Genomic DNA, 12,220 nt, shown 5'->3' with positions numbered 1-12,220 from the left:
ATTTATCTCACGCTGTTCCTTTGGCAGAGTGCTTCTCTACTTCCACGTGTTAAGAGGGGGCAAAGAGGAAGACAGTCCTTTATAGTCACGTGGTAATAAATGGGCTAAATTATGTAACAGTGGGGATGAAGGAGGCAAGAGGATGAATCAACCTTTATTAAGGTTCTGTTATGTGTCAGGCACTAGGTTTGGCATTTGACATGCCTTAGTTCATTTAGTGACTACATTATACCTACAAGGTGACAAGGTAAAAATAATCATAATCATGAAAGAACCTGAGCTTGAAACCAAGCAGGGACCTGTGGGGCTCCTGGGCACAAAAGCCCAGGCTTCTTAGGAAATAGGCCTCTTTCAGCCTCCTAGACCTTCCCTGAGTTCAAACATTTGCTAATCACAGAGGGGAGGGGTTGCAGAAACCAGAGAGGAGCAGTCAAGAAACAATACTGCAGCCTTGGGGAAAGGTCCTGGTCCCTCCTCAAGAATATAGATAACAGTATCTTTGAGTTCTTCTGCAGAACTAAAACCTCCAATAAATGAAAGATGTTAATGAAGCATTCTTCATTCAGAAATAAGACCACCAGACCACTGAACACCAACTTTGAAAACAATGCAAGCTTGCTTTATCTGTGCAATCACTTATCTGTGTGATCCTTATCAGAGGGCCCTATTTTCTACTCCTAAACTATAAAACTACCTCCCAATCTTCCCCAAAGCTGGGGGGGGGGTGTCTCCCCCAAAGCCGGGGGTGGGGCGCGGGAAGGGGGAGCACAGTCTTTAAGGCTGTGCTTGCTGTGACCCTCCTTTGCCTTGCAAAGCAATAAAGCTATTTCCTTTTCTCCTTCACCCAAAACTCTGTCTCCGCATTTCAACCTGGCACTGGCAGACAAAGGCCAAGTTCTGGCAACAAGCTCAGGGTCGTCACTCTTGCACAGGTCACAGAGCTAGTAAGTGGTAGCCAAGACTCAAATATATGCATGCGTAACTATAGTGTTTAAGAGCTTTCCCACCTCAGAATGTTTCAATACATGTATTGGAGTATTTTCAAGTGAATATTCTTTTTTGAATCTATTTTTCTGTTCTTTGAGAATGAGGCCATGGAAGGCAATAGGTAACAACAGGTACTACAGGTGCAATGTCGAATTTATGTGTGACAGATATGCTCTAAGTTTTAACATTTATCACCTTTATAAACTCTGATATAACTTGCTGAAAAAGGGCTTTTCCCTTCCCTGATTAATATCCTTATATTACATTTTCTTATATGTTTTATTACATTAATGATTTAAGTATATATTCTGATTTGTTTGAACTTAAATTCATTTTTGCCAAGACCAAATAATATCTGTATAGGGAGAAAGACAGAAGCATTCAAAAGTTGTTTTATTTTTAATCACCTTGGTTATTTTGCTTTTTGAATTACTAAATATTTTTCAACATCTCAACAAAATAATACTCTTTTAAGACTGCAGGCATTAGAATGATTGTCATTCATGCAAATAATCACTTACTTACACTATATGAGTTTGGGTTGGATAAAGCAAATTACCATTTGAAAATAATTCAAATAACACTCTGGGCTAAGACCTTGCTTATGAATGTTATCTTGGCCACAATGTTTCTTAACCTTCTTCCATTTAGCTAGATTTATTCATGGTAATACAGTCCAAATTAATAAACTATTCAATTGCCACAGGTGTATTAAACATATGATGTTATAGGAATATATCAGATGTAAATGAATTTTAAAACATATTATTTATCTGGAATTCTATAGCAGTAATAATTAAGATATGCTATAACCTACCTAGTCACTTAAAGATGTACATTTTTGACTATGTATTATTATATGAAAATTTTTAAAGCATGCCAGAAAATAAGGTTCATATTTTAAAAATATGATCTAAAGTATAAACTGCAGTCTAGCTAATCAGAGATCTAGAGTATAACAATCATATCAATCATATTTTTCAGAAGTTGAAATTCTGTTTCACACATATGAAAACTGTATATTAGAAATATATATTATATACATATGCACATATTTAAATATATATGTACATATATATCTGAAAATCAATTGTGATCTTAAGACTTAGCTTTAGAGTTTTCAAAACTGCAAGCAAATCATTGAATATTTTTGACAAATGACCTCTAGTGACAGGAAAATTGGACAGTAAACAGAAAATTAAGGCAAAAGTCATTGAGTCTAAATTTTAATTCAGTCTCTTACAATAATCAGCAGTGTGAGTACAAGCCAGTCTGCTTTACTGGGCTTCTGTTTTCTAAACTCCATAAAGTTAAGATTAGGTAAGGTGGTCTAACTTAAATTTTACGACTCACTAACTTGATCTGGCATTAGGCAGATTTTTCTTCAGTGCAATATTCACAGTAAGACACTCAAATAAGTCAGCATTAGGAGTGTGGAAGAGGACAACTGTCCCCACCACAAAATCTGGATGAACTCAGTAAGTCCAGAACATAGAGACTAATGCTGACCTCCTGTATAGCATGTGTGGACATTAAGTTGTTTCATGCCTTCATTACAAGGATGGGGAAGAAACAGCTGTCCCTGAACTCTTCTTAAGGCCATATTCACAAAACAGCAGCATCCCTAGCTAGTGTGAGTCCCACTGAAGTAAACTTTCTATTCACAAGGGAAAATATTCCTGGTGGTAGTAAAAACAATTTTGCTAGGTTTAATCAAAAGTGAAAAGGAATTCTAGAATGTTCCCTTTGAGCCACATCATCCATTGTTAATTCAGGCTGGGCCCAGGGAAAAGGGTAATAAAAAAATATCCTCAGTGACTGAGGAAAAGAAAAGGCAATTAAGGGCATTTGCAACCCAATATAGAAGACCTAATTCGTTACTAATATAAATAATAAAAAATGAAGAAGGAAACAAAATAGATGAAAGCACCATGGGAAATGAAAGTAATCCAAGCAGTAAAATTTAACGTTGATTTACTTAGAACAGTTATTATTATACATATAAACCAATGACCATAAGCTGAATACAAAGATTGAGACATATGTTTGACAATGACTTCTGTAGGAAAACAACAAAGAAACAAAACAGTAAGTGTTAATAGCCAAAGTACCTTGCTTTGGCAAAGAAATAAATAAGAGAAAAGAAAGGAAGAACTCAATATCAGAATTAGCCATGAGGGATAAGATGGACATGCGATTATTTAAAATCTTGTAAATCACAGCATGGTGAAATAGAACTTGATTCTCTAATTAACCATGCTTATGCTGAAAAGTTAAAAAATGGCAAAAACATCACTGATTTTTATTCATGTGGGGAATAATTTATGACACAATATTGAGAATAGACTCAAACATACTGACCTGCTCACATCAGGAAACCTGATGGGAAAGTAAAGAACCTGGCACTTGGGTCTGATGATGCTTTCCAGCCCCTGGGGTCTGTGATCAGGAATCAGCTTCATAAATTTCCCAATAGAAGTGAGAAATGACTCCATGTTAAAAACTGAGTTGAACACGACCACATCAGCCACCAGGCTGTAAAGAGAAGGGATAAATGCAAATGGTGAGCCCACATATTCAGTTATTTTTACAAGCCTAAAACCTCTGTATTAATCAGAGTTTATACTGCACCTTGGGTCTGCAAAGAACTCTGCACTTCTCACCAGTATTTATCAAAATGATTCTAATAGATAAGTGAGTTTCATTAATATCATATCAAGGGAAGTTAGAATGTTGGCATCAGGGAGGAGAGGCAGGAGAGGAATTAAATTATTAATGGGATCCTACAAGGTTTCAAACCAAAATATATTTCTCTGCAATGCCAGGAATGTTGTATATTGTCAATAACAAGGATAGCAGGATCTTCTTCTTTGTGGCTCAATTACCCACATTGGGTTTCTAGGTCAGTGATGTTTTTCGTTTTCCACTTTTATACTGAGAATATGCTGTACTTTTCACTGCCTTTGAGGAGACTAACACAGATAAATCTTTCATACCAGAAAATACCTTCATAATATGTAGTTAAATATATTTCTCGTTTTAACTCTTTTTTTTTTTTTTTTTTTTTTGTCTTTTTGCTTTTTCTAGGGCCGCTCGCATGGTGTATGGAGGTTCCCAGGCTAGGTGTCCAATCGGAGCTGTAGCTGCCAGCCACAGCCACAGCCACAGGAATGTGGGATCCGAGCCGCATCTGCAACCTACACCACAGCTCATGGCAATACCGGATCCTTAACCCACTGAGTGAAGTCAGGGATTGAACCTGCAACCTCATGGTTCCTAGTCGGATTCGTTAACCACTGAGCCATGACGGGAACTCCTCATTTTAACTCTTTCTTCAAGAATCTGTTAGGTTTTATAAAGTTCTGGGACTACACAGGAAGGATTATATGGGAACTCTACAAATGATTTGTTTTACTATTATATTAGTAATCCGTGAGGTAGATAGAAGAAATTGGTAAAAATGGATCCAGAAATCCATATCACTGGGTCCTAACAATTACATAAAGTAATGTATTATAAAGGATCAAAACATCATGGACCTTCAGAATTGGGAGTTCCTATCGTGGTGCAGTAGAAACAAATCCGCCTAGTATCCATGAGCATGAGGGTTTGATTCCTGGTCCCGCTCCGTGGGTTAAGGATCCAGCATTGCCATGAGCTGCGGTGTAAATCACAGACACAGCTCGGATCTGGCATTGCTGTGGCTGTGGTGTAGGCTGGCAGCTGTGGCTGTGGTGTAGGCTGGCAGCTGTACCTCCGATTCAACCCCTAACCTGTGAATAGCCCTAAAAAGCAAAAAGAAAAACAAAAAAATAAAAAAACACCATGTACCTTCGGAATTAAAATAAATATAATACTGGCTATTGCTTTCAATGCAAAGGCTATGATCCTCTCCTTAATACTTTTTAAAAATAAAAATAATCTAAAATACATATGTAAAAGGAAATGTAAAAGCAAAGTTTACATATCATAAATATGTCAGTAGTTTCCAGGCCTGCTTATAAACATTTTCTTGGAAACCAGTGAACACAAATGATAACCATGGGTGATCTGGATAAACCTAGAGCAAGTCCTATGTTCCCTTTATGAGTCAAAAAACCAGTTTAATAAATCACTGTTTTATTTTTTAAAATAACCCTCTTTGCTTTAAGCGATGATTCAGGGTCTCAGTGTCACTGGATCTCAATAAAATGCATATAAATTCTTTGATAAGAAGGTATACAAGATCCAATAGAAAAAGAAGTTAGTTCTATTTCACCCTGAAAAGGACATCAGAAAACTGAAAAAAAAGATACTTAAGACAGTAAGATTGCAAAACACAAATGAATAAGCAGAGCTTACAGAACACAGAGCTAAATAATCCTGTTTCGTTTAATTCACATTTACTGAGATAGCCAAAGTTCCTATTATCAATACATAGAGGAATGAAAAATCAAAAGAATGTTGACCTGCCACCCTTATCTGCCCCCACCCCTGCAAAATTTTTTTCCATTTTTTTTTTTTTTTTTTTAGTTGCAGCCTAGTGCAAATTTGGGATTAGGGGTGATTACAACATGGATAATACAAGAGAATGTCATAGAAGTGCTGACAATACCAAGCAATAAGGAAGCCAATATAATAATGTACCAAAAGTTGAAGGATGTTTTACAGCTAGTCTGTTTTCACCATATGTCACATATTGTAATAGCGACTCACAGGACATAATATATAGTTCTGACACGTGTTCATAAGTCAGAGGGTTAGTGAAACCTCTATTTAAGGTGAGCACTTATGTCAGTCATCTCTGAAGTCCTTAACTGCCACGTGGTCAAGAAAGAAATCTGACAGTGCCAACAAAAGCAGAAGTCAGCAAGAAAACTAAAGAAACATTTGAGGAAGCAGGAGTCATACTTTTCAAAGAGAATCCGAACTGGACTGCTTCCCGACACTCTTATTTTTCCTCTGAACGACTTCAAACCATTTTTTTTCTCATTAAGAGTCCCACCAATGAGCAAATCTACTTCTTTATATATCTTTCTCTCTTAGTCTATCAGTTTACCCTCTTGAGAAGAGCAATGCTGAAAAATCAGTATAGCTTTTATAGTTTCATTCTCTTTGAGCAAAAACAATCTTTTATGAAACAGAGAGATGAGGAGCAGTGAGCTAAAAATTATTTAGCTATCTGCCCTCAAAGGGCATGCAACCCAACTACTCATATCCTTAAAAACCCAGTTTTTGCCAAATTAAAGATCCAAGAGAGTTGTCAGAAATATTCTTTTTCATACATTTCCTCTCCAGTATGAGTGGGTGTAACTTCCATTAACTTTAAAGCCACCCATAAAGGGAAAAATAGACTTAATTTTTTTTCTCCAGTTATTTCTCAGGGGTAATAAACACACTATCTGAGGAAAAGAATGATGCTAATTCAAGAAACCAAAAGAATATTACAAATGTTTTCCATATTGATAAAGCACAAAATGATTTTATTTTTGTTTTTAAAACATACTTCCCCCTCTCTGTTTCAATATAAAATATTTTAATTTTATTATGAAATTTTAAAACGGTTGCTTTTTTATGAGACATTTGAAGTGAAACAGTTCCACTCTATTTTGATAGCACTGCTACTTCACAATTGAAGCAGCTTGTAAAAATGATTGCAGGAAAACATTTACAAAATGCTCAAAACACAGAAGTATTACCATCTAGCTGTTTCTCTATGTCAATGAAACTATGGAATATACTTGGAATATACTTGCAAAAGAGGTGGGACTCTGTTTAAACACATCATCAACCCCAATTGATTTAATAGCTATTAAAAAAGGTAAGTAAACTGAAGGCTATCACTACCAAATTGACTCCACTTGCAAAGTTGTTTCAGAGTTGTTATTAACTTCTTTCATTAACTATACTTCAGGAGATATACTTGGTTGAAGTAACAACAGAGAAGGACCATCACCTTTGAAATGTCATGGTATTTTAAGGCTGTGCAATTTCAGAAGATTCAATGAGGGGAAAAAAAAAAATCACCACCTAAAGATTCATTTTCCCTAGTTTCCTCTTACAAATAATAAGTTAAAAAAAAAAAAAAAGGATAAAAACTCCTTGCTCCACTATGCTTTAATTTTTACTTACTTCTCTGTAAATTTATGTTTTGATTTTACCTAGATACCCTGAAAGTAGCTGGTAAATAAGCATTGATTAACTGCCTTGTTCTAAAAGTATGCTTTAAACAATAGATTATGGAATCAAGGGGTGAAGATTCTATTTTGATGGTTGATTCTATTTTGAATGTTGTAGAACACAGATAATTAGTTTAACATATAATTAGATTGTTACTGTACATGTATTTTATAAAAAGGATTAACTGTTCTTTTATACATTGCAGAGGCACAAGTAATTCCTACCATGAAAGGCATTCGCACCTAATCTAAATAAGTGTACCGTAGGTCTCCAGATTTAAAAGCTAACTATTTATAAAGGAAAAGGTAGCAAAGGATTAAATATAATGATACAATCTATACCTACCATGAGAGAATTTGGTTGTATCCATATTGGAAATCTCTCTCCTGACATTTCTTGACAGGATATACCAACTGGTTCTCATGGAAGTACAGAATCTTTTTCAATTTCCCAAGGTCAGGCCGAAGGGCAACCAGTTCGGTCAGGTTAAGCACTGAACTTGCGAAGAGGATCCTAGGAAATAAGGAAATTCTGGTTACTGTCCTGAGCACACTTAAACTGTGCATCCTTCTCTTTCTCCCCTCTTTCTTTATCCTACCCCAAGGAAAACATATCCCCCATAGGGACACATCAAGAGTTAAGCCCTAATACCATGTAGCAGCATTCTAAGTTTTGATCTCTTAAAAAGCAGCTGCTAAGGACTGTAAAAGCCCTGAATCTCATTGGTCTTCCCAGCTCAGTTACTGAGAAATGCAAAGAAAAAAAAAAAAAAATGCTGGATGGATTTTATTGAAAAAGGCAAGAAAAGCTCTATCTGAAGGACAAATAGAACAAAGATAAGGCTGACTGGGGAATACTTTGCTTGCCAGTTTCATTACACTTTACTTCTTTATGCAACCAACTACTGAAATTCAATATATGAGCAGGAATGGCACATGTTCGTGTTATGACATAAACCCTTTTGATTTATGCAATGGACTTATCTAGTGAGGGCTTTTCCTCCTGGCATGTTTTCTCACTGCCCCCCTTTTAAATATTCTGCAATAGTTTTGGGATTTTTAAATATTTTCTTTTACATTACTGGACCACTAATGGCACCAGATGTACACTCTGCAATATCCCTTATATAAAACATAAAATTAAAAAGTGAGGAAAGTCTGATTCCTTGTCTCTGGGGGTTGGAGGAAAGAAAACTGAATGTCTACCTATCCATATTTATAAATGAAATAGTGTCTATTTATTCAGTCATTCCACAAACATTTACATAAATGCCTACTATATACCAGGGTCAAGCCAGGAAGAACAGACACAGCCCATATAATGAATGCTACTTATAGTAGCGTCATGAAAAAAGTATTAGAGGAACAAACAGAAAGGGACAACTGTCCGGGACAACTTAGAAATATCTCACTAATGAGGAGGCTAACTTGTATGGACACAAAAACTGTCCCTGAGCAGCTGAGGACATTTAGATGGCACAATTTTGATGGAATGCCACCTTTATAACATAATACAGCATCATTTGACCCTTATAACTTTAATTCCCATTCTAAAAAATGAGGTTCAAGAAGGTTAAGAGTTTTTTCTAGAATCACACTGGTAGGAAGTGGCAAAGCAGAGACGCCTGGTCTTCTAAACTTGAAGTACTGTTCATTACACCAGGGATATGAATTGGTTGTGGACCACTTACACTGCAAATGCTTTTTACTGTACTTAATAAATACAAAGAGCATCCTTGTTATTACCATGATTACAACTACTATAAATTCTCCCTTGCTGACAAGCCAAATGGCTAACTTCAGGTGCTTATATGATCTACAGCACTAGCCTTTCACATAAGAAGAATGATTACATAATAAGTGTATATATCATAAATAGGAATGCAAGCATCTTCTTCATGGACTAAAAAAGGCACATATGACCAAGAAGCAACTACTTCTCTAAACTCACATTATTGTATTAATGTTATGGTTTATTTGTTTAAAGTAAAAATCTTATCAAAGGAGATGCATTTTTTTAGACTGTCTATTTTACTCAACTAAAGCAAGTAAAAAAATTATCTTCAGGAAATGTCCTGTTTTATATGAAAACAGTTCCACCACCAGTACTAAGTATACGCTTTATTAAAGTCTGGACCGAAAATTCTGAAATATTAAGATATTTGCTTATCTACAAGTCTGATCCTTAGTAGAGAGGAGAGAATTTAATCTCAACCAACATGTTCCTTAAAAGAAAATGGACGGCAACCTGGGGATCTAGTTATTAAACAATATTCCCCCTTCTCTTTGCCTACTTCCCACCCCCCAACATATACAAGCAACCACTAATTTTTACTCATTAAGACCTCAGCAGGAGTTCCCGTCGTGGCTAACGAATCCGACTAGAAGCATGAGCTTGCAGGTTCGATTCCTGGCCTTACTCAGTGAGTCAAGGATTCGGCGTTGCCGTGAGCTGTGGTGTAGGTTGCAGATGCGTCTCGGGTCCCGTGTTGCTGTGGCTCTGGTGTAGGCCAGCAGCTACAGCTCCGATTAGACCCCTAGCCTGGGAACCTCCATATGCCGCGGAGCAGCCCAAGAAATGGCAAAAAGACAAAAAAAAAAAAAAAAAAAAAAAAAAAAAGACCTGAGCAAACTAGATGTTTTCCACACACAAGAAGAAAAATTCATTAACTGCAGCTTCCATCTATGCATTAATTATTTTTAAAATAGCACCTTTATAATGCAGAAATTTGGTAGATATCAACTTACCCAAATGATCAAACTTAATATGAACAATAACGGGTCAAAGAGACGTTTTCCTAATGTGATCCACTGAGAAAGAGAGAAAGCACCAATGTAGTGTTCCCACCAAAAATGCCTGATCTGAACTGGTCATGAGGAAACAATCAGACAAATATTCTGCAAAATAAATGGGCTGGATCTCCAAAAATGTCTAGGTTACAAAAGGAAAAAAAAAAAAACAAAAACAGTAAAGGGAAATAGAGATCCCAAAACAAAATGCAATGTGTGATCCTTGATGGGATACTGGATAAAGAAAAAAAAAAAAAAAACTATGAAGGACATTATAAGGACAACAGGGAAATCTAAATGTGGGATGAATATAAAATTATAAATCTTTATCAATCAAATTGAAGTATAGTAATATTATTGCAATTACAGAGGAGAATATGACATGTTGAATTATTTACATATGAAGCATCATGATGTCTGCAACTAATTTCTTAAACGGTTCAGTCAGAAGGCTACTTCTTAAAAATATTCAAATATTCTTAGATAGAAATAAATGTGAAAAATGTTAAAAATTGATTAGTCTAAGTGAACACTATTGTAAATCACTGATTTGGTCTTGCAAATTTTTAAGTTACATACATTTACAAAATTACAAATTTGGGAGGATATGCATTAAATGGCATTGAGTAGAAAGGGAAAATACGCTACATTTCATAAACAATAAATCCATTCTATATATACTTTTAGTCAGAATCCAATTGTTAGTTTCCTCCATGAGAATCATCTTCAGGGTGGAACATCTGTAGCAAATGTTTAACCAACACAAGTCCTTCACTGTCCTCCCACCACACACCTCCTCTTCTTACCCTACCTACCAGCTGATCCATAATCAAGGAATCCAAATCTAGAGTCGAGCCTTCCAAATAAAACCCCTCAAATGAAAGAATGCAATACATTCAAAAGTAAAATGGCAATGATTTTCATAATATTAATCATTTTGGACTGCCCACACCAACACTTCCTTCAGTTTGTTCAATCATTAACAGAAAACTCATTTTATTTTTATAACTAGTCTTGAAATAGCCCTCACTACTTCTAATTGTGGAAATTATCTCCAACACCAGTAAAACATTTTTCTTTGCTTTCTCACTTGTAAAATAATAGTTAAATTGGACAATAAGCAATTCCTCAAATATTAAGCTCGATGACACAAAATGAAATGATGAAAATGCACACAAAAGAAAAGCAGGTAAGATTCCTAGGCAATTTTTACTTTGATCTCTTACATCAATTAAAAAAAAGTGTATAATAACACAATGAATGACATCACTAAATCAGCAGCTAATCTCTAGTCCCCAATGTTCATCTTGCCTCAGGTATTATTTAAGCAATAAATCCTAACAAGGTGAGCTTTATCATCCCACACTGTGTCTCTGGCAGGAAAGGGCACAAGGTGAGAGCAAAAACCACTAGGAACAAGATAATTCCTGACAGCTGCTGCTTGAGCACAAGTTAAATTGAACAGTTTATCTCAGCATGAAGATGTTATAAGGTTTTATGTTTAATATTTTTAAATTAACATAAAACCCAGAGAAAGCAGTTGGGCAATCTTTCACAAACATGACATACTACAATCACTGTATAAGCTGGATTAGTACTTATTACCATGCTACTACAGAATTAAGCTGTTTTTAGACCACCAAAGAGCTTTAAATTGCAACTTTTGTCTCTGTAAGAGAAACCTATATTTAAAATGTCTGCTAAATTCAAATTAACAGCTACATCATTAGCTTACCATCTCACCAAAGTATAAGTAAGCTGCTATTATAATCGTCTAACCAAAACGGCTCTGTGCTGAAAGCACGTGCACACTGTTCTAAACATTTGGGATTGTGTCTATATACAGTTTCAATGCACATTATACCTACAGTCTGGGTCATGTTTCCTTAAGGAATCCAAAATTATTCAACACAACAAAATTCAAGATTTTCTATTTCTTTGGCTCAGTTTGAATATAGATAGTAGTTTTTTGCCTCTTACCTTATTCTCTTAATATGTCAAAAGAGATGTTAAATATACCTAAGTACTGTAGGAGTCTGACCATTATTATCAAAATGTATATTTTTATACCTTAGAAAGTATGGAGGGGCAGTAAAATGAGAAATAGAACAGGCACTCAATATTCTAACAACCACCATATACAATCTGGGAGAAAATCCTTCATAGGCTACCTTATTTCACTCTTGCCCCACAAAATATTTTCGAAAACCCCCACCTTCTGAAACCATTTATTACCTAATGGGATACAGTACACAATTTAACACAGATACCAATTTGAGTTGCTA

General features: G+C 35.5%; 1 protein-coding gene and 1 long non-coding RNA gene across 26 annotated transcripts in view; one reads left to right on the top strand and one right to left on the bottom strand.

Annotated features, from left to right (window-relative positions):
* GTDC1 (glycosyltransferase like domain containing 1) overlaps nucleotides 1-12,220 on the bottom strand; it is a 476,816-nt gene that overhangs the window by 301,279 nt on the left and 163,317 nt on the right. For all 25 annotated transcript variants that reach the window (XR_002339027.1, XM_021074849.1, XM_021074845.1 and 22 more), the window contains 2 exons: nucleotides 7,492-7,659; nucleotides 3,349-3,522 (listed from right to left, as the gene is read on the bottom strand). Coding sequence is in view for 24 of the 25 variants with exons in the window: in XM_021074849.1 (XP_020930508.1) it covers nucleotides 3,349-3,522; nucleotides 7,492-7,659 (342 nt within the window). In the remaining variant the exon portion in view is untranslated. The remainder of the gene's footprint in view (nucleotides 1-3,348; nucleotides 3,523-7,491; nucleotides 7,660-12,220) is intronic.
* LOC106508109 overlaps nucleotides 1-12,220 on the top strand; it is a 51,425-nt gene that overhangs the window by 30,435 nt on the left and 8,770 nt on the right. The window lies entirely within an intron of this gene.

Source organism: Sus scrofa, chromosome 15, assembly GCF_000003025.6.
Source record: "Sus scrofa isolate TJ Tabasco breed Duroc chromosome 15, Sscrofa11.1, whole genome shotgun sequence".
Taxonomy (NCBI): domain Eukaryota; kingdom Metazoa; phylum Chordata; class Mammalia; order Artiodactyla; family Suidae; genus Sus; species Sus scrofa.
This window is presented reverse-complemented; position numbering and strand designations above follow the sequence as displayed.